Source organism: Octopus bimaculoides, chromosome 12 (assembly GCF_046866305.1).
Source record: "Octopus bimaculoides isolate indiv1 chromosome 12, ASM4686630v1, whole genome shotgun sequence".
Classification (NCBI taxonomy): Eukaryota; Metazoa; Mollusca; class Cephalopoda; order Octopoda; family Octopodidae; genus Octopus; species Octopus bimaculoides.
Genome location: NC_142939.1, coordinates 68,011,582 through 68,036,581, shown reverse-complemented (window position 1 = coordinate 68,036,581; position 25,000 = coordinate 68,011,582). Strand labels below are relative to the sequence as shown.

Here is a 25,000-nt window from a genome sequence, read left to right as displayed (position 1 = left end):
AAACTTAATATCGAGATTATGTTCTAGGTCATATTTATTTCATATTACTTAAGATTTGCATGCTCTTCAAAACAAGATGTTTTGCTTCTGTTCCAAAGCATAAAAATTGCTTTCAAATCAAAAAAAAAAAATCAATCAATATTCGAATTATTACTCCCCTACATTAAGAAGTCAGAAAGTACCTACAATGATGGAAATATTAGTGCCATTAGGAATATTTAGCGCACTCTGGGAATTCCAATTCAGTTTTTTTTAAATTCATTTATTATATGCTTTCTATATATTGTTTACACTTCATACATATAGATTATAATATGGTATCATATGATATTATCAACATACATGTGTCCATAATCATAAGCTCTTTTAAAGGAACATATATACATCATACTGGAGTTATATACTTGCAATAGTCTCAAGGCTTACTGTTTCTATTTTTTTATATCTCAAATGTATCATTGTATTCAATAATTATTTTTTGTACACCTCAATCATAGATTCATTTCTGTTCCTGCTTGAAGACATTGAAAAATATTAATTTCAGGTTGTGAAATAAGATAGGAAACATTTCTAAAATGGGAAAATTATCAATCCAGTTCATTTTTAATGTTTAAGTATCTAAACATTCTTGTGTATAGATGACGTCATTTTTTTAAAAACTTGAACAGAATTATTTAGAGTTTAGATTCAAGTATTTGAATGTTTGTTCGATCGAAAAGTGTCTGGAGACAAGACAGAAATGAGTAATTCTTCTTGTGTAGATCTCGACGAGATAAAAGATAATCCAGGTGGAATAAAGATTCTCAATGTACAATGGCAATTCTGAAGACTGTTTTAAGATTCTCGTCCAACTTTCTTCGTTATAGTTTCCTCCATTACCCATTCTACAATATATATATATATATATATATATATATATATGTATATATATATATATATATATATATATATATATATATATATATATATATATATATATATATATATATATATATATATATGATATAAATTTGTTTATATAGGAAGTCACTAAGTCTGAATTCATAGAGTTAATCATTAGGGATCCTAAGTAATTACGCTACTAAATTATTTTAATGAATGCGATTAAGCATTTATAGTATTTGTGTAATGATAGCTGGCGTTACACCAAAATAAGTTTCTTCATCAAGGAGTTGCAGAAAAGGACCAAATATTGATATTCTTCACTGCTGTAATCATGCGTTGCACGTAAATACTTTAGTGAGAATATTTTTATTAGCAAACAAAGTAGACAGAATACACAGGTGATATGCTAATGGGATAGAAACATGTTGTTATTTTTGTTGTTGTTGTTGTTGTTGTTGTTTAATCTCCGGTAGGCCCTGATCAAGCAAATTCATAATCAAAGGCCTTTTTTAAAAACTTAAATGTGTCAAAGTTCTTCAATATTCTTTCAGACGATATGGTACAATTCGATGGAAATCTGACTGCTGCTTTTAGCACGGCATGCAGATTCTTCCTCATAATCACTACAAAACTCAGTTGAAGAATAACTCATGCTATTGTACCTAATAAATGAGATGGTATCATTGTGATTTTTTTTTAAAGTTTAATATAGAGAATGTTTGAATAAATAGAAGGATGCGCCATTTAAAATGTATTGAAAATGCGATTAATAAAACGTTTGATAGATTTTCAACTGAACTACAATATTTTCAACAGGGAAATATAAAATGTAAAAGATTTTAAGAGTAACTATCGAAAAATGTTTAAAGATTTCAACAACCAATTATTTAAAATAATCTGTTATATTAATATTTGATATTTCGTAGAAAGTCGTTCACAATTAACATGGTAATGAGTAAGAGATATACAGAGATTTAGGTCACGAATCTTACTTTTGTATGACGCAGAAGTTAAAATAAGACAGACATTCTAGACATTGATAGAAATTTAAATTTTTATATATCATGTGGTCGGTAAACAGTTACAGATTATTGAATATGGTAATATATTTAAATATATTTGAATATATTTCGTTCATTTGTTGAAGTTCTTATTGCTACACAAACCAACACATTACCGTTGTTATGTATTTCTAGGTCCCCTGGGGTCGCGTTTACAATTCATCTCTTTAAATCGATAAAATTATAATACATGAGAAGCAAACTTGTTATTCTCTTACATTGCAATAGATTGAAGAATTGTCACACGCTTAAAACTCTGCAAAGAAGTAACTAGTGGTTCCGCAGTCGGTAGAAATATCAAATATTGATTTCAATGGACAAAGTACGAGACCAAACTTTGATAAACTGAGGTATGGCAATATTGATTTCTTCCCTTGTCACAAAGCCACAAACTTGCAGAGTGAGTGCATATATATGTATATGTGAGTTTGTGTCTGAATGTGTGTGTGTATTTACATATATATATATATATATATAGTTTTACAGTAAATCAAGTGTATCAAGTGTAAACAATGTATCGACTTCTATATGATGAAACAGAAAATTACCCCTGCAGTGATGTTTTCTGACGCAAAAGGACGCAAGAAAAGTTTTTAGGAATTTTAACCAGTGCGCTACCGATTTTGCCATCAATTCGACTTTGCCGATTGTCTATGCATGTACAGCTAATGAGAAAATGTGATCGATGGCTAGTTCGTTATGTGTATAATTTTGATGGTATCAATTCTGTCTCTTTAATGAAGCAACAATATATATATATTAAAGAGAAAGATGATAAGTCAACTGTATAATATCTGGCATCATATTAATATTGTTTCTTTGTTCCAATATTAATGTTCATTGACGTATTATCAAAAAGGTAATTAGCAGCTTATAACCGTTAAGTAGATTTTCTAGTGTTACCTGCTGCTGGAATGTCTCAGAGATTTTTTTCTTTTTTATCCCGTATATCCTCCACCTTATCTGTGATGCGAAACATAATTTGTAGAAGTATTTAGTTTAGTAGATCAATATGTACACTCAATATATTAATCAAAGGTTTCGTTGATGTGTTCGTCTGCGGATATTTTATGCTTTACTTTAAATATATGATGGTTATATCTGATGTGTAAGCAAACGGAAACTAATGTCAGTGAATATAGATTAGAATTATCGTCGTTCCCCAAAGAGTATGGTATATAAAGCACCAGATCTAGTCTCCAAACTTTGCCGTTTTATTTTGGAATGTCTTTAAACAGCGGCACTAATGTTATTGAATTCTATAAGACAGAGGATTATTGAGTTAAATCAATATACAAATTTAATTTCAGGATGATAATCCAACTTAAGAGAGGAAAAATATCTAAAGTAAGAAAGTAAATATTTTAGTTCCAGAAGTACAAGAAAAAAGGCAATTACTGTTTGGTATTGAGCAAAAGTTATAATCTTATTTTAGTCTCGTAGTATCACATGTGCATCAGTCTAGCATACTAAATACTTTAAAGGAAAGACCATTGCACGTGAAATAGATGCCTGGTTTCACGTGTGTGTGTGTGTGTGTGTGTGTGTGTGTGTGTGTGTGTGTGTGTGTGTGTGCGTGTGTGTGTGTGTGTGTGTGTGTGTGTGTGTGTGAATTTGTATACGTATTTACAATATCTTATCCTGTACGATAGGAACAGCAGCACGAATATCTCCTGTGTCCGATATGTAATAAATTCTGTTTACATAAGAAGAAAATAAAACAGTCCAGCAGTCCGTGCAAATATAACTTAATCCTAACATTGTCAAGTATTATTTTACGATCGTGCGCTTACTACGACTCAATTGAATTTTATATAAGAACCAACGCCGTGGAGTGAAACAATAAAAATAACAAAAGAAAATTATACAGGAATCAATTTCCAATTTGCTTTCTTCGAGCCTTGAAAGAACTGCAAACAAAATGCCATGTAAACGCTAAAGCAAATGTATCAGCTTGCTTTTAACAAAGTTCTTGCAATCAGATTAGAAATACATGACAATATTACGACAATATATTTGAAACGTAAATGCCGAGCTCAGCTTTATTGCAATATATAACCCAATATATCGAGATATATATATATATATATATATATATATATATATATACATTATTTTACTTGTTTCAGTCATTTTGACAGCGGCCATGCTGGAGAACTGCCTGAAGTCGAACAAATCGAACCCAGGGCTTATTCTTTGTAAGCCTAGTACTTATTCTTTTGCTGAACTGCTATATTACAGGGACGTAAATGCACCAGCATCGGTTGTCGAGTGATGTTGGGAGGGGGGACAAACATAGACACACACACACGCACACACACACACACACACACACACATACACACACACATATATATATATATATACAAAGAGAGAGAGAGAGCGAGTAAATTCTACTTGCCAAAGTAAACTGGCATCCTGATTAGGACGATGCTACTACCGTTTCTTTTGTACTTGCACAGGTAACCGTGGCTTGGTGGTTAAGGTATTTCTGCTCACGATCATAAACTCGTGATTTCAATTCCCGGCGATGCGTTGTGTCTTTGAGTAAGACACTTTATTTCACGTTGTTCCAGTTCACTCAGCTGATAAAATGAGTAGTACCTGTATTTCTAAGGGCTGGCTTTGTCACATTCTTTTTCACACTGAATCTCCCCGAGAACCACGTTACGGATACGAGTGGCTTTTGGGTGCTCAGCCACTTGCACGTTAATTTCACGAGCAGCAGGCTGTTCCGTTGATGGGATCACCTCGAGCCTTAGTCGTCATAACCCACAGAGTGCCAGTTGATATATATATATATATATATATATATATATTATATACACACAAAAACAATTGCGGCGTAGAAGGTGTTTATAAACCATTTAAGAAACACACAAAAACCGTTAGATTCACTTCAACATTTAAATTTAATTTGCCAAAATATTTTCGTCGTGGCCTTTCAGGCCGTGACCTGTTCACTGACAAAATTCTGTGCAATTCTGTGGAATTTTGTCAGTAATCAGGTCGCGGTCTCAAAGCGACGAAAACATTTTGGTAAATTAAATTCAAATGTTGAAGTGAATCTAACGGTTTTTGTGTGTTTTTAGATGGCTTCCACGCAGCAATTGTTCTTGTTTCAGCATACGATCTCAGATCAGGTTACTTGCTAAGCAAGTACATCTCTGTAATATACATATATATATATATATATATATATATATATATATATATACACAAACACACACACGTTTTTTTTGTATTATATTATTCTGAAGCAAAAATATTATTGATAGTGACTTCGATGCATGGAATTTAAACATGGCTTTATACAGTCTCTCACCATCACTTTCTCTCTCTCCCTCTCTCTCTCTCTCTCTCTCTCTCTCTCTCTCTCTCTCTCTCTCTCTCTCTCTCTTTCTCTCTCTCTCTCTCTCACTCTGAACAAAACATAGACCGGCACGTAAATGTTTATCATTAGAATTTTTTATACATTTATAAAACAACTTACAGAAAAGTGACCATATATTTTGTGAAGAAAGAATGCCTTCCTAGATATAACTTTACAGCTGTTTCAAACATTCAGCAATTAGTTGTAATACTGTGCAATCTATTTAAATGCTATAATATCATATGTACGTTTTTCTCTGTTTTTTAGACAACTCTTGTTCTATATACATATGTGTGTGTTTGTGTATGAGTGTGTGAGTATGTGTGTGTGTATGTATAATGATAATGTGTGTGCGTGCATGTCTATATGTATACAAACTGTTATCATTAAACCGTGACTCAAAATAGAATCTCAGTCGAACTCGACAACAGCACTTACACCAGCGATTAGCGTGCGTTCTTCACAATATAGTTTCACTTCTGCAAAACCGAATAACGCACAAATAAGTCAGGCATGAACTTTTCCATCTGTTTACTTGCATGTATGATTGTATCAATCTATATCTATGTGCATTTGTGATTGTATATGTGCGTGTGTATTTCCTTGCTAACCACACTTTGATTCACCATGGTTTGTTTTTTGCTTTTCCGATTTCTTTCTCTTGTATCTTGCTGTCAACTCTTCGCTTCTTTCAACTCCGATTTTCTTTTAGCTTTCGGCAACTTCCTCTGTTTCTTATTTTTCTCTTCTTTCCTTTTCTTTTCGTCGACGCTTCGCTTCATACATTCTATTTTCTTAAAGCTTCTGTTGTCGCTTTTCTCAGTTGAGTTACTGAAGGCGTTTTGCTAACATCTTGAATAATTATCACTGAAATTACTTGACTTTTTAATAGATCATTTCACTGAGAAATTTGCATTTCATAATTACTTGACACGAGTGATAATTAAAAGAGATCGGCAAGTAATTATATCGTAGGTAGTGATTCAGAAACACATTGCAATCGCGACATCGTATATTTAGAAGGCTGACAGACACAGATAAACGACAAAAAAAAAATAAGAGAAACTAATCTTGACTTGAACGCACAGCAACGCATTCGCTGTATTTTTACACGTGTGAGGTTGTGTTTAAGCTTAAAACGGTCAAAGAAAAATTGAATCTAAACTTTTTCTGGGGCTGCAGGTCGACCGAAGCTTCAGAAGCATCAGCTTTGTGTTAGACAGACTGAAATTGTATACAATACGGTCTGAAGGATTGTACGTGTCATTCTGAAAGTACAGCCGTATCATAAACCGGTTCTGTCTATGAATTACGATAAGGCAACACGTGTCTTTGGAATGCTCAGAAACATTTAGGTTTAATTAAACGTGCAAGAAATTCAGTTGAGCAAAGAACTGAATCTTCATCGTCGAAACCTACTGAGATCCATATTATATATATTTTCATATATATATATATATATATGTGCGTGTGAATGTTCGTGTGGTGCATTCGTACGTGTGTGTGTGTGTGTGTGTAATGGTGATGACTTGGTCTTACATATTCACAACTATTTTTCACCCATTTTCATTTTATTGAGGAATCTATTTCGTTCAATTCAAAAACAATTATGGCGTTTCTTTCAATCTTAAATTCACAATGAATTTGTTTTAATAAATTGCTCCACTTACTTAGATATAAATTGATATTTATACAAATTATATATTTATAGTATACACACGCTCACAAAAAAATAGCCGCGCACATAGCCAACAGTACGCAAAACAAGGAAATAATACAATCAATAACTAGATGTACGTAAATTAACATATTCGTGCAGATAGAGAAAGCGAAGGAAGGACTGGAGGGAGAGGAAGGACGAGGGATAGATGGGAGAGGGAGAGTGAGGGAGAAAGAGAGAAGATAGAAAAGGAGAGATGACAACATAGATAAGTAGATGGATATATGTTTACATATGTGAACATTAAACTGCTTTTCAACACTCGTATCAAGTTATATAGAGATCCCGGTGTTTTATGAACACATATTAATGACACTACCATTATCTATCTAAATATCTATCAATCTATCTATCTATCTATCTTTATATTTACCGATATATATATATATATATATATATATATATATATATATATATATATATATATATATATTCATTAAACATTCATATAAATATACGTGTGCGTGTTTATGTGTGCATTGTGTGGGTGCATGTATGTGTGTGTGCGTGTGCGTGTGTGTGTGTGTGTGTGTGTGTGTGTGTGTGTGTGTGTATGTGTGTGTGTGTTCGTGTGTGAGTTGTACTGTAGATAGTGACACATATTCACGTTAGAAATAAAAGTATAGCGGTGAAAAAATTACCTCCGTAAAACACGGATGCGTATAGTTTTTGAAGAAGAAGAAGAAGAAGAAGAAGAAGAAGAAGAAGAAGAAGAAGAAGAAGAAGAAGAAGAAGAAGAAGAAGAATGGTGTTTCACTGAAGCTCGAGGGTGTGGGTTAGTCGATGTTATCCGCTCAGTTCGTGACTGATCTTCGAAAATGATAATGCAAAGATCCTATGGGATTTTATGTTTCAGTACGACCATGAGATAGCGAAAAGGAAACCAGATATAGCGTTAATTGATAAAGAAAGCAAACGATACCGGATCATATATATAGCATAACCATGTGACAAGGTGCGCAATAAGGTTAGCTTGGGAGATTAAGCAGTTGTGGTCGATGAAAAGATGGTAGTAGTACAAATAATTGTCGGAGCTATGAGAACAGTGAGTAAAGATCTTGAGAAGTACGTGGAACAGATAGGGACTGCAATAAGGATGGAGCACTAGCAGAAAACAGCACTGCTTGGAACCACTCGAATACTCCGGAAAGTGCTCGAAAAATAAGGGGCGTTACATTATTTCACTGGTAGTGAACAGCTGGCACCGTAGGACATCTCTAGCTTTAGAAGCTGTGCAAAGACAATAAATAATAATTACACGCGCGCGCGCTCACACACACACACACACACACACACACATATATATATATATATATATATATATATACCCAAACGCACAGGTACTTTGACCTGTATGTATACATATATATATGTGTGTGTGTGTGTGTGTGTGTGTGTGTATCCAGATTGAGAGACAGAGGTAAGGAGAGAGACAAACACGCATGCGCGTATGTCTATGCCCATGTATGTTTGGTAGAACATCAAGGCTACTTCTATTTAGAAAATGCAACATTAAAGTCAAAACAACTTCCTATTTCTTGCTCTATTATGCAGAGTTGGTTATGAGAAACGTATTACTAACATAAAATGTATAGAATATGCAAAACCCGACGCCCCACCCCTGTCAGATATACCGCCTCCCCATGCTGATGCAAATAACGAAATAGGATTTTTTAAAATGTCACTTTATTGGAAAATACATTTAATCATATATATATATAAAGAGCTGCAAGAAAACCAAACTATATTCTGCTGTCAACTCTTTCCTTTTATCAGGCAATCCCTAACAACACATTTATAACATGGTCTACAGACATTTGCCGTCAATAACATGGCATTGTTGTTAAGGAATTGAATTAATCAAATAAACAATACTTACTTTCATTCATACACGATTTGTACAGAAGTTTTGCCTTTCGAATCGCCCTGGCATCACTCGAAGATACGCTGTTTTCCAATAATTCTGAAAGAAAATGCAATTTACTGCACTTAGTATATTCGATATAATACTCGGCAACGAAAAATTATATGCATACAATCATACAAACACATAACCACTCACACAGATACTTACACAAGCGCACACACGCAAACATGCACACACACACATATAATCTATGTTACATATATATTATGATTTAATATGCATAAATGCCAGTGTGTGTCTCTTTAAAACAAGTATATATGTTTATTCATATACATATAGGTATCATAGCATATTTCAATATTGTATATCCTGTGTTTGATATAGAACTAAACAGATTCTTCTTGGAGCAATTCATATTAAAATATCCGTGAGGTTTTACATCTTAGAAATCAGAAGTTTGCATTATTTCAAAATTGATTGGCATTCAATAAAATTAATAACGTTCTTCGTATATTACATATGTGAGATTCTTTATGTTTCTATGCGCGGGTGTTGATAATTAAATTTCTACCTTTACTACTATATCCGTGTGGAGGTACACTTATCTATATGTATGCGTGTATCTCATTGATTGTAGAGGCATCATTACTAGTCCGTTAACAATGTTTCGATTCGCTGCTGTATTATAGACCATACCTATAGGTATAACTAAAGAGTTTTTGTTTGTTGGGGGTGTTTCTTTCGTTCTTTTTTTAATGAAACTTTATGTTGTGACGAATGTAAACAATACTTTAACATACGAAATCTGTGTCTGTGCACAAAAAGGAGAGTCAGACAGATAGACAGATAGACAGACACTGACAGGCAGATAGGTACGCGCGTGCGCGCGTTTTTTCTTTAATGAAATTTAAGTTAATACTCTAGTACCAAAGTTTGCTAGCTAACAAATGAAATAATATTCAACTAGAATTATAACTAGAAAGAAGATTTCGAGGTTAAAACTGACAAGAGTCTCATTCCCTTGTTAACCAATTCTTGAACCTGGCGCTAGTATATGTACCATAACAAAAGACATTACGTAATGATCGCTGACGAAGAGGACTTTCTCCTCAGCCAGAATAAATGAATTTGGATTTAATAGCTGTTGGCTGATTCGTTAATACGAATCCTTTATGTCATAGATTATTGCCTTAAAGATGTCTTTATACACGTTCCCGTGAGTAATATATCTTCATCAAATTCATAATCATAATACACACATCCGTGCGAGCATGTATATCCATGTATAATACTTGTATGTTTATATGTATCCTGCAATGAATTTGGGTCAAATTCCTTAGCCAAAACACTGTGCATGCAACACAATATACGACTGAATTATTAAATCAAAAAATGTAAGAAAGAATAGGAAACTGCTCACCTCTAAGCGTGTTCTCCACTTCATCTCTAAGTACAGTGAAAGTATCAATAGATGAAAGGTCATCGGGTATGGCATGTCGTTTGACCCATTGACCACATGTATAATCAAAAAAATTATCACATGGGTTAACGCTAGTGTCAATTGACCGAATCAATCGAGCAGCTGAAATGAAATACACAGAATATAAGAAATTCGATATGTTTCAACGAAAATCCAAAAGCGAACGTTCATAAAACAATTAAAGAGCTTACGATTGTATTTAAGATTACAATAAACAATAGCGTGGATAAAAATAATTATCATTATAAATCAGTTAATTACATAGTCACAGAATCTTGACATTCACAGAGACTTCCAAAACTTGGTGTTGTCATATGGACTGAGAGCTAATTTCGAAACAAGATCATTCAGAGTTCAATTGTACAAACAAAGCATTTGTTGGGATAAACTGACTGCGTCGATGAATGTGTTGAGGTCGTCATAGTTTAGTGAGGCGGAAAGAGAAACCGTGTAACGTAGACGGCGCTGAGATAATCTCTGTCTGATACAACTATATTTACAGTTTCGTGACGGTCTCTTGTATGTGCTGCATTCTTACATATTACAAATTCTTGCATTAAAGAAACGGAAACTCGTCTGAAAAATCTTAAGCAATTCCATTTTTTTCTTTCTCGCTTGTTGAGGAATGGGTACTACCAGTTATCTTTATAAAAATACACCAAATTCTGTGCGACTGAAAAACGTTCAGTTTGTGTTGAAACTGTTGCAAGTTATCATTTGAAAGAAAATATGAGAAGGAAAGAGATGGCAGGGAGTTAAATGTTCAGGTGAAGAAGGATTGGGTATAGTGATTAGTATAGAGTCTGGAAGATTGAACGTAACAAGGGTAGCGAGGGGCGAAGAGACGAGTGAGTCGAGGAAGCTGAGTAGAAGAGATAAAACTCATCAGAGTCAAGGAAAAGAGGTCGTTACTCAAGCAACAGAAAAGATGGTGAGATGGAAGAGAATGTCTTCTGGGGATCAATAGCTGGAGCATCTCTCGGAATGACGTTCTGGTAGACGGTCATCATTGCTGTTGTTGTTGTTGTTGTTGTTGTTGTTGTTGTTGTTGTTGTTGTTGTTGTTGTTGTTTTTGTTGTTGTTGTTGTTGTTGTTGTTGTTCCTAACCTACAGCAGATACCTATGATAAATCCAACCACAGGCATACATTTTTTTTTAAGGGGGAGTAAGAATACGCTCGTGCTGATTTATCTCCATCGTTGAGTCGCAACATTATCCTTCCTTCCTGAGCAAACAAAGCATCAGAACGCAGGACTTGGCGCCAGTCCTGCTTCTCCTCAGTTAAAAATCGACTCCAAAACCGAGACCAACTTCGTGTAAGCATGGAAGCACGCTGGCAACACACTTCATTTTACCTTACCTGTCAGTGTGGTTTTGTAGCATATATATATACACTGTACATTTAAACACATAAAAGAGATGTCCATAATAGGACATCTAACCCGCTAAAGGAGCAGTCAAACTCCAGGCATATTTCTTCTCGCTACCCTGAGATTTATTAATATATATATATATATATATGAGGCGACTCCAGGTCATCAGCGTCACTCCGTCTCATCACAGATTGTGCACAAGAAACACATGTCTGCTCGAAGAATTTCACGTTTTTTCCGCTCTATTTCTAGCCCCAAATGGCTTATTTTCTATATCTAGCACTATGTCTTTCTCCATTTCTAAGTTAAGGGCGACAAATAAAGCAACCCTGCAAAACACAACTGATCTTTACACACAGATGCACAGAATAGCAGCAATCAAAAAAGGACAATGGAATGCACAACAAACATCAGCGATCTCACTGTCGCCTCTACTCTTGACAAGAGATGCCAGTTAGTCTTTTACACCTATCAAGCTCGTTCGTATTAGCCCGAATTGCAAGATAACATTTCGTTCTTCTAAGAATATTGTAGAACGGAATCATTTCATAGATTAGAATTTAAATCGTAATCTCTGTAGAAATTTAGTGTTTCAAGAAAACATTGAATTTGGGTTACTTTTAAATTTTACGATTATAGATAACAACACGGTCTATGACATCTGAAACCGAGTCAGGCATGCGTGAAGGATGTCGATGGAACATCTGCTACGAATGATATTTTTTGACATAGGACCCCTCTAAGACTGCTGCCAGACGCCGAACGAAAATAAATGAACTGCGAAAAGTCTCAATAAAAGGAATCCGAGTTATCGGCTGAAGTTACATCCTTGAAGTCAGTGTTGGCAGAAATAAAATCAACTTGCAAATACACGCTCACTTTACTAAATTTATATATATATATATATATATATATATATATATATATATATATATATATATATATATATATATATAAAAGATAATAAGAGTGAAAAAACTACAGAAGGCTTGTGTTACTTGGTTAAAGTATATATTTAAATTATGTCAGAAAAATGTTAGAAAAATGTTATAAAATCTTTTTGGTATATAAACATTGTATTTTGAGAAATAACCGGTTTCGTGTTGTCTTTTCAAATTTCTCTACTTCATTGTGTCGTGTTCACTCCAGTCTGAGAAAGAATATATTGATATTGGTATTGATATGTATATATAAATTTGAATATTATAAAACCTTACCGTGGGTTACAGAACGCTGCCGTCCTTGGTGTGGTGGAGGAATTGGCAAATGTTATAGCCTAATCTCTAAGAACCAATCTACGTACTACATAGCGGTTACCACTTACGCTTTAAATGTTACAAACTGTCGTAACCATTTTAATAATCAAAAATAATACAGTTAGCTATACATACGCTGATTACCGTATGTACATATTCTCTGAGTCAAAGCCAGACATTATACTGTTAAATCCCAAACTGAACAGCAATAATACAGAAAAAAGATTTACTTCGAATGAATCGCAACATGTTCTCTTGCTTTACAAGGATATTTTTCTATTCCTTGGAAAGAAATAAAAACGATAATATTCTTAACTAAAACAGGATAAGCAATAAATGATTGCTACATAAAATCTTTAGAAGGATTCCCAATGTTAGAATATATTGCTATTTATTGAAAATCTCGCATTAGAAAGTTATTTTCATAAAAATGTATTTAAAACACTTACATGCCACGGTACATCTTGGAGTGAGACAGATTTCCTCTTTGTCATCTGAAAATTAAACGGAAAAATAATTAAATTGGTTGATGATTAATGGAGCTGTCAGTTGATAAATTCAATTCAATTGAAATTATGACTACTTACCTATGTACTCCATTATATGTGTGTGTGTATGTGTGTGTGTGTGTGTGTGTGTGTGTGTGTGTGTGTGTGTGCGTGTAGGTGTGTGAGAGAGAGAGAGTGTGTGTTTATGTATATCCATATGTATATATGTATGCATGTGCTACGTATATATATACATATATATATATATATATATATATGTGTGTGTGTGTGTGTGTGTGTGTGTGTATGTGTGTGTGTGTGTGTGTGTATGTATATATATATATATATATATATATATATATGTATATATATATATATACACAAATATACACATATACATATATATGTATGTATATATGCATGTATTGTGAAGTATTCAATTATGGGTCTTGTTTCAGTTTCTTTAATTTAATTGTATCCCTTTCAGGTGCACAAAAACTGATGCAGTTCCAAACCCTGTCCGAATGACTCGCCCTTCCATTTACTTATCCACTCGTTTATTCATTCAAACTCGTTTATTCATTGCTCACATGACAATGTGTTATTTCGTCGGTTTTTAGGTAGAGGAGCTGAAATATGTTAAAACATTTTCCTGTGTTTATTGTGTGACTAACAACAAGGTAATTGATGTCATGAACCGACAGATTTAGGATTTCGCAATAGTATTTACTTCTAGACCAAAGAATTGCTGGTTCACGGAAGAGGGGAGCTCGGTTCGCTGGATGATTCAATGTCACCAGCTCATCATGATGCCCTTAGGCAAAACAATTAATCCTCAAATCCATGGTGTATCCTGCTGAGAGTAATTATCGCTGGAAAAGCACCAGTAACAGCAGAGTAAAGCGGATTGTTGTTTGATAGCGTGATATGTTGAGTTCAAATCCTATGAGAGCATGGCTTGAAGGTAGATAAGACAACACAAAACTAATTTGCTAACTTTACTTCAAAAAGTTTTTAAATGATAGTCTATGACACATGTGAAAGTGGCACACGCGCGCGCGCGCGGACAGACACAGACAAACACGCATACTTAACTTATTTTATCTAAAGTTAATAAAATGCTGGCTTGAGCCGTGTCAAAACATGCTGCAACAATGAAATACACAGAAAGAAAAGTTAGAAAAGATAATAATCTTAACTTTAACTTGTCTCTTTTTGTTAATGAATGAGACGTGCAGCAATCTTGGTATCTGCAGTGGGTGCTATGCTCTGAGAATACCAATCGAAACAGGCCGCACTTGAATGGAGATCAATTAGCAATGAATCATTATGTTATCAACTGTTGTGTGTGTTTTGAGTGATTTAGTCATTGAGGAATAAGAGTTAAATGAGTAAAGAGAAAATTACGAGCAGCTTAGTCGACGGTTTCTAATGAATATTAATTTGGAATTATCATGAAAATAGTAATGCCACAGGCAACTGTGTTACTTGCAGTTTGACTTTCATTGTAGATTGAGAAGTATTCTAATTAAAGGAAACGTGTTGTAATCAATTATAATGTTCCAAAGTGATGCTACTTTGCGGTTCTCTGTGAGATTAAGCCGACGAGAGAGAGAGAGGGGAGGAAAGAAAGAGGAAAGATAGAGGGAGAGATGGAGAGTGGGTGGAGAAAGAGGGGAGAGGAGTAGGAGGAGAGAGAAGAAAATGAGAAAGGAAAAAGTGAAGGAGTAAGAGGTAAATGGCAACAGTGTCTGTTACTTAATTTGTTATATATAATCGCACTCGGATATAATGGAAGCTCCAAAAAATGCAATAATGTGAAATTTCAGGTGAAGCCATAGTAAATATTTTGAAAAATATGTTTATCAATAAACGCGTATTTTATCAATCAAATGAGATCTTTATCCGTCCTGAAATTATGCAGACATTAATCCTAAACAATGCAATTCCAAGAATATTGTAAGGTAGCCGAAGGCTGGTTGCCAGTTTTATTCTTTGACTAGCATTAATGTATGTATACGGTTTCTCTGTTATGAAGCGATTGAGAAATAAGTAAATTGCTATTTTCTAGACATGCAAACGAGAGTAATTATTCATAAGCGACATACTACATACATAAGAGCCAAGAGTATAAACATTCTCACATTATATAACACCATCTATTCATTTATATATGTGGAAAAAAATATGATATCCTACATATTTAATATAAGAAGGGAATGAGATCTGAGATTTAATGACATTTGATTATCTGTTCTGGTGAAGCATCCAAATGCCCCTGGAACATTCAATACAGGTCCCTAAGCAACTGTAATGATAAAACATATGTAGAAACTAATGATATACACTTGCATTGATCAATTTCGCCAACATTTGTTCTGTATTTCGTAACTAGTAATACCGTGAAGTATAGCAGTTACATAACTACTATACATAAGTAGACAGGACGATGATAATCTACAGGAAGTTCTAAAGAAAACACTAGCAGTCATTCATCTATCAATACTTACAAGGTACACACACCCACGCGCGCGTGTGTGTGTGTGTAGATATCCCATACTATAATGAAATGCGGAATGTATGTATTTCTTTCATGCATTTATATATATATATATCTAACATACCTGGAGATATGCAATACCACTAATATATTTTATCTAACAATTATTTCTAACAAGACATCAAAGAATATGCATCCTCTATATTACACTAATAATATTATTGTCACTATATTCGCTATTCCTTTCTCAATGCCTGCTGTCATCAAATGATACGAGTAGTTGGAAGCCGAAAATTACCAACACAGATGTAATATGGCATCAACTTGTTAGACAATTCATGTAAAGAATCTATACTGACGTATATAAGAAATGTTCTGCAAGCAGCAGAAGACATGGAATTCGGCGAGTTACCTTTTATAAACGTTCAGACTAAGAATCATGTAGGTCTGCAAATATTGTGACCACTGATAAATCATTCATTGAATAATGTCTTACAAGAAAATGCAGGCGTTGTTTTAATCAATTTATTTGTAAGTGCATGTGTGTAATGTATGTGTGTGTACGTATGTGCGTACGTGTGTGTGTATATTTGCTTTCTGTACTTGGTTTGCAAGATTTTTGATGTGAATTAGTGTATTGAAAGGAGTTTGACAAACAAACAACCTACTTTATTGTTTAAACAATGCATTAAACAAAACATCTAAGGGTAATTTTTCGCCTCTGAAGAGATTATGCTCAGAAATATCAACTTAATATTTAGTTAATTTCATTATGTATAATTGAAACAGCTGTAAGGGATAATGTTCCATTTGTTGTTGATAATAAACACTTATTAACTTCAAAATCTCCATTTTCTTCTTCTTCCTTTATATTACATATATACATATATATATATAAGGTTGAGGAGGGTATTGGATTTTTTGCATTGTGTGAATCAACGCATATCACGTTTCTAGTTCAATCCCAGGCTAAGGATCGCTATAACGAAATGAATTGATAATCTAGTCAATGCAATACAGTTTTCATTATAACCTAACTAAACTAGAGATGTGTGTCAGACAAACGTCCAACATTTTTATTCTTTGTTTTTCCTGGAGCTACATTGTTTAAATTGAAATTAAATCAAAGTTACTGAGGAAATGATATTTCGATAACCAGGGATCCGTAGAGATTACATCGGTTAACTGAGTTTACAATTCTGGACATAGATCATGTTTAATCAGTCAATATGTATCCTATCCTCTCTTGCTTCGCTCTTTAATTCTTGTACTAAACCCGGTTATTTTTTTCAAAACTTCCCTGTCAATCACAGTAATGCCTTGGGGCCTTTAATTCCGGTGAAACGTCATCTCGTATTACGATTAAATGGTGCATACCATTGCGTCAATCAATCCGATTTGCTCCTTGATCATATCGTTAGAAAAGGATCGATATTTGTTGTAAACGTGATTCTCCTGAAGTTGTGAAGATGTAAAAGAGAACGAGAGGAAGGGTTAGCTGATATGTCACGAACACATGACAATTTCTAGAAAGTTCTCTTCTAACGAGACCTTAAAGTTGACATTGAAATTATCCTAAATGTAATATAATCTTTGGCTGGAGTTGATGGCCTTGTCATACGGCTCCTGCTTTTGCTGTTACTGTGGTTGTCGTTGTTGAAAGTAAGGAGGATGGAGGCCAATGATGGTGGTGGGGACGATGATGGTGCTGGTCGTCATGATCGTGACGATGACGAGACCTTGCCGACGACCACGACCATTGCAATTACGACGATGATGACGATGATGATGAGAAAGCGTTTGAGGGTTTTCTCTGACACTGTGTGGGGGACCAGTTTGTTAAATATATTAAATTTAGCCATTTCTGTGCCTGTTCTTACATTGTATATCAACTGAAAGTTTAAGAGAGAACCAGACATTTTTCAGGACGTGAATGATGACTGGTACAACATTTAGTATTTTGTTCATCCATTTTCCTATGAAAATTAAAGATGAAAGCATACTACAACAACCATAGATGTATTTCAATGTTATGTTCGTCATTAAGGGCCTACTAAACTGCTAGTTATACCAGTTTAACTTAAGTTTGCTATCGTAAATAGCAAATATTTGAAGTTCATACTTGGAAACCATTTCAAACAATTGACCATTATAGATATTCCTCCAGTACCGAATCATAATTGATCATTTCCTAAACAATGACGACAAACATTTTAATGAAGATAAGAATCCACTAAATTAAATCAGGAGATTTGTTAGTCTGACACCTTTAATTCGTGTTGTTTTAATGAGCTAATTCTAATTACGAATGTCCATATATGAACTTCTAGTATCTAACAGTCATTTGATATTGAGACTATACACACACACGTACAGGTGCGTATATGTCTCTATGTATCTCTCTCTCTCTCTCTCTTTCTCTCTCTCTCTCTTTCTCTCTCTCTCTCTCTCTCTCTCTCTCTCTCTATATATATATATATATATATATATATATATATATATATGAAGCAGCAGTGGAATGCCGTGCGATAGAGGTTAGATATATTTCCAAATTGCCATGTCGGATTAATTACACAGCCTTTATTTAAACTAATGTCAGGCTTATTTTGTTATTAATTCCTGTTACTTTTAATTCCAGCATCGTTTCTTCCACCATAATACCGTATAAGGATACAACAACACATTTAATAACACTTCTATAGCAATTTCTAAACGTTGGAAGTAATATTTTAACGTTTCTCGTGTGTCAAGCGATCTTACTCGCATCTTTTACTTGCTTTAGCTGCGGCTAAGCTTCGGTGCTACCGTTGGTGTTAGTACACTCTTACTAACCTCCTTTGTTAACATGCCAAATAATTATTACATACCTAATATGGGAATGTTTATTTTCTTTTTCTCATTTGCATAAATCTGGGCAATAAATTCCCTTTTCCTCTCAAGGCTTACCTTGACATTTCAAATAACAAAATGCAGTTTCTATAAACCTATATTTCAACCGAATCACTTTTAACATGCCGTAATTCTCCATTTAGTGCCGAAATTAAAGCATTCTTCCATAAAATGTACGTTTGATCACAATCTTCAACCGATTTAACAAGTTTTGTAGGTTATCAGATATTCACTGGCAAATTTATTCAAGTATTTCTCATTTTCACATGAAAAGAGAATTGTTCTTTGTAGTAAAGGCAATTTCTATTCTGCCTTTGTATGAAGACAAACCTTTTATCGAAGTGTGAAGTAAAAAAAAAAAATCCGAAGCACGAAAGAAAGGGGACGCTAGTGAAATAATCAATAGAGTGAAGTAATTTCGTATCCATCAGGAATCGTCGCTATTTGGAGCTGCTGTGATGTTCACACGTAAGGCAGATTAAACCAAAAGACATTGCTTTCCAGCAGCTCAATCAATAGCGACGTCCTTTTAAGCGATTGGTGTCAGACTTTTGAATCATGATTATATTAACGGCCCTGATATTCCTAACTTTAATACTTTTTTCCCTTTTTTTTCATCCACGAATTCTTCTGGAAACCCTGTCAATCTGAGGATGAAATGGAATACAAAATCCTAAGAAATTAATTTACGCATAAAAATGTAACTCAACTAAATTTCATTTTACTCGAGAATTTTGTCTTCGATTTTCAAATTGTTTACAACAACAACGAAAACAACAACAACAACAACAACAACAACAACAACAACAACAATAATAATAATAATAATAATAATAATAATGGCAACATCAACAACAATAAAAGGAGCGATAATAACTGATCATGATTTATTATTATTGCTGTTGATGTTGCTCGTAATACATTATTGTTATTATTATTATTGTTATTATTATTATTGTTATTATTATTATTATTATTATCATCATCATCATCATCATCATCATCATTAGGATCAGCGTCATCGTCGTTGTTATATTTGCTGTTGCTTCATTTCGAATTTAATATTCCAAGAGAACATTTTCTAATTTCTTTCGCTCGTTATTTTCATTATAGCAGGGTTTTTATTCTTTCTCCCACTTCCTATGAAATATTTGATTAAACAATTGATAATCTGCCGTACAGGTTTATACACCACATGATTTATATGTTATATATATATTTTAGAGAAGAAATGTACCGAAGGAAGATGATTTATATTGCAACTGTCAACTAATGTGCTGTAAGAATATATTCGTATTTTGGAGGGGAAAGCCTTGAGACATTAATAGTCGTTATGATAGCGAGATCTCAATGTCATCTCGATAATGGATGCTAGGAAGAAGTATCTTTAAAGATGGCGGAAAGAGAAAGTAGTAAAGTAAATTCACATACGTAGATTCACACACACACACACACACACACACACACACGCACACACACACACACGCACACACACACACACACACACACACACACACATACACATACATTACATGCATAAAGACAAATACACGCACACATATGTGTACGGCAGAAAATTGATACTTTTGATTTTCTTTTATTTTTATTTCACAGTCAGGCTCAAAACTACCAAAATGCACCTCATAAATGTGTGTCCGTCTGTAGGAGGAATGTTTCTCTACGCTTCAGGTTTTTTTGAGGTGGTGTGGACATTTATATATACATACGTGTATTTGCACGTGTCTATGTATGCGTGCATGTGTGTATCTGTATATGTCCGTCACAATTATCATGAAATCGTCAACAAAATTCCATAAAGGTTGCCTAAAGCTGCACTATATACATAAAAAATTTCATTTTCCACATTAGCAGAAAATATTACAACAGCAGCCTGGTATCATTTGACCAGGTCCAGTTCAGTTGTGCCAGCAAGAACACTTGCCCATTTGAAGACAAATGCTTAAACATAGAATTCATGTCCTGTGTTAAAGTGAATTTAACAAAACAAAGTGAACGGATCTCTTTAGGCTTAACAGGAAGTTCATCTAAGAAGCGATAGAAACACCAGGCATATTATATCAGGAACTCAAAAGAATCGCAACCTCCCTTTCACTGTAAAACTCGAAACTGAAAATATATGATACATCAAACTTTGAGATGTAATCTATAATAAAATTTTGCGAACCATGTTTTGGAATTTCTAAAGCTTATTTCTATGCTTCTGATCTTTCCGCCTCACCTTTTCTTCATCCTTCTAACGCTTTTCTTTCTCTACTGTATATTGTTGCAAATTTCTCTTCCTTTCCTGAAGTCTTCAAAACTCTCAGTTACATAAATATATCAACTGCTTTTAAACTTTGCATTGTAAATATAGTAAACCTGACGTACGTTAAAAATATAGTCGACCCAGAAATATTAAGTGTCGGACGGGTAAATATTGCTAAGTCTTTTACTATTTCTGGTTATTAATACTCCTAACCTATGCAACGCTATTTGTAAAAACTAAGGTGTGTCACTTAATAAACACCCCCTAACTACCACTACCACCCCACACAAATATATGTATATACTGTATACTTCATAAAAACATTCGTAATTATATATTCGACAGACGCGAACCGTCTGCTACGGCCACCGGAATTACTAAATCCCGTGATTTCGCTCTGCTTGAGTTCCACAGTGGCAGTTGTCCGGTAGCGACATAACAGCCGAATCTCCTGTCCACAATAGAATCTCAGTGTTTATCCAGGCATTGATGTTGCAATTAGCCAGTGGGCTCTTTAGAAAATAATAGTCACAGAATCCATACAAAAGGCAATCTTTATATTTATTCGCTTGTGCAACATTGAATTTCGCTAAGAAATGTTCTAGCGGGAAAATGATTTTACAGAACAAAATATCTTCTCGGGAAATTTGACAGAAATAGCTCTCAGTCCAGACAGCAAATACAATACTTGTATAATTCACAACCATAAATAGGCAAGCAACAGAGAAACTGCATTGGTGCCATAGATTTACTTTGTAGGACAATTCATAACTTCCATTCCACTAAGAATATTTTAAATAATAAACCTTCATAGATACCGACCCTCTCGTCGTTCTTGACACATAAACTAATGCCTTGCGGCTGACAACGAGATGTTACTACGCCGCAAGAAACATCAAACTAGAGTTGACCGTAAAAGCAAACAGTGCCGTTACAGACTGTCATATCTACGGAGATATTGACGGCTTTACACATATTCATTTATAGGAAAACAAATTGACTCGTAATTACGTGTTATCATTATCACGGTTGGGCTTCGTGGCTAAAATTAAGATGCAAAGCTATATATGTCCATATGACAAGCGAAGGAACTTTACTTATTATTGTTTGGCTTTTGCTTTCTATTTGTACAAATTGACTCCAAGTCTCACGCAGAGACCGCAAGAGACAGCAAATTAGCACTTCAATTTATTATTATTATCATTAACATTATTATTATTATTATTATTATTATTATTATTATTATTATTAAAGCGACGAGCTAGCATTCGAACGCAGATCGTAGCGACGGGCGAAATACTCCTGAGCATTTCGTCCAGCGTGCAAATGATTCTGCTAGCTCGTCGTTTCAATAATAATAATAATAATAATAATAATAATAATAATAATAATAATAATAATAATAATAATAAATTGAAGAGATGGAGCTGGGTATCGCCGAACTCTGAGCACCAAAACGAGATTGACTACATCCTGGTCGATAAGCGACGCATATTACTTGACGTCTCCGTCGTGTCGTCATTCAACACCGGCAGCAGTCATCGTTTGGTGAGGTCGATTGTCCTCATCGACGGGACGAGGGAGAAGAAGGCGCTGCATTTGGCGCGGAAGGGAAAACGCGTCCGAGCCTTCAACGAGAAGGGAGTGAAGCAAGGAGTTACGATCTCTCCAAAACTTTACACCGCATGTCTCGAGCAGATCATCAGAGGCATCGACTGGCAAGGTGGTGTCAACATCAATGGCAAGATACTCACCCACCTGGGTTTCGCTGATGACATCGTAATCATCGCTGAAACCACGGATCAGCTTCAGACCATGCTGACGGAGCTCAACATTAAAAGCTCTGCAGTAGGCCTCAAGATGAACCGAAGTTCATGCGGTCCGACAACGTATCAACAGATCGAATGGAGGTCGGCAGTGATGAAATAGAGGAGGTAAAGTAATATGTCTACCTGAGACAGGAAGCGAATATGTGCAGAGACATCGAAAAGGAGATCTCGCGGAGCATAAGGGCAGGATGGAAGGCGTTTAATGGCATAAGAGATGTGCTCAAGGAAGGTTAGACAGGACCACCCGCACCAACCTCATAAATAGCACAGTTCTACCTGCAACATTATATGGTAGTGAAACATGGGCTGCAACAAAGGCAGAAGAGCAGAGATTGGTAACGGCTCAAAGAGGCATGGAGAGGTCAATGCTTGGAATCTCGTTGAGAGAGCACATCAGTAGTAAGGTCATCAGCCAGAAGTCCGGCGTGAGGGATGTCATCGTAGAATATACGCGCAGGAAGTTTAGATGGGCTGGACACGTCGCTCGGCTCCTTGATAATCGGTGTACCCGCGCGAGCGGACACGACCACTCGGAAGGCCTCCACGACGGTGGAGTTAGGATTTTAGGAGGGCGATTGGGACCACGTGGATGAGAAAGGCGCGATCCAGAGAGGAGTGGACAGCGTGCTGTGACCAGCAGTGTCAAATGGATGCCCGACGGGCTGGTCGGTCAAGGTGATCAACGTGATATATATATATATACATGCATGTTTATACATATATACATACATGTAATACATATATATATATATATATATATATATATATATATATATATATATATATATACATATGTGTGTGTGTGTATGTGTGTTTGTGTATACATATATGGACATGCATATACGTAATAAAGATTAATAATATTAATATACATCTCTTAACGGGCTTTCACGATACAACACGCACAGTCACTGCAGTACGTTCGTGTGCATTTACAGCATTGCTTCCACTTCAGGATGCATATGCGGATGTATATAGTTTGTATATAGATTGTTGGGCACTTCTGCATTGTTAGATTGCGATTATAAGATAAAAGGCATTGATAACATTTTATCTTCAGCTGAAATAAGGCAATGGATATATCAATTTATTTATCAATGGATCATATTAATACCTTATATCAAATACTATTCATTCCTAATAAACAACGTAGTTTTCCATTGGGAGTGGAGCAAATATGACATTTTCTCCGGTGGCAGCATTCGGAAATATCATTGCTCCGCCATCTTTACCAAAAATGGCTAATATTGTAACTGTTTAGATTACACCCGATACGATCCGATGTAACAGATGAAATTTCAATAAGCTGTTCGATTATTTGGTGTTTCCAAGATTAACACAGCCTCCCCATTCACCAGCTCCTCTAGATTAAATATATCAGGTGGCTTATATCGACATTGCGATTGCTTATTGTAATAAAGAGGATATATAAGTTACATATGTTGTCATAACCAGATGAAGGTGTAATAAGAAGCTGTGAATGGCAAAGGAGTTATAGACTTTCCTGTTTATGAGTTAAAGCTCTGTGTGTGTATGTATGTGTACGTGTGTGTGCGCGCACGCCTGTGTGCGTGTGTTTGTGTGTGCATGTGTGTTGCATGTAACACCTTAACAGCACTGTCAATGGTTTCAGTTTGTTACTGAAGGTACATATCATATATATATATATATATATATATATATATATATATATATATATATATATATATATATATATATATATATATATATATGCATATGTATACACACGCATACATACATATAGATAGATACATGTATATGTATACACACACACGTATATGTGAATATACATATATATGTATGAATGTATATGTGTATATATACGTGTGCACATATTTATCTATATGTGTGTTTATGGGTGTGTATACATACACATGTATCAATACATAGATACATGTGTATATACACATACATATATCTGAATGTACATAAGTCCTACTCACCCAAATAACTATCAGCAGCTGATGATGGGAAACTTAAAATTCAAAAGGT

At 34.6% G+C, this 25,000-nt stretch overlaps 1 protein-coding gene across 1 annotated transcript in view; it reads right to left on the bottom strand.

Annotated features, from left to right (window-relative positions):
* The window catches only part of LOC106884467 (neprilysin-1), a 292,527-nt gene that overhangs the window by 150,005 nt on the left and 117,522 nt on the right, over window positions 1–25,000 (bottom strand). The window contains exons 2-4 of the mRNA XM_089361264.1: window positions 13,465–13,509; window positions 10,327–10,488; window positions 8,919–9,002 (exon numbers count right to left, since the gene is read on the bottom strand). Of these exons, the coding sequence (XP_089217390.1) occupies window positions 8,919–9,002; window positions 10,327–10,488; window positions 13,465–13,509 (291 nt within the window). The remainder of the gene's footprint in view (window positions 1–8,918; window positions 9,003–10,326; window positions 10,489–13,464; window positions 13,510–25,000) is intronic.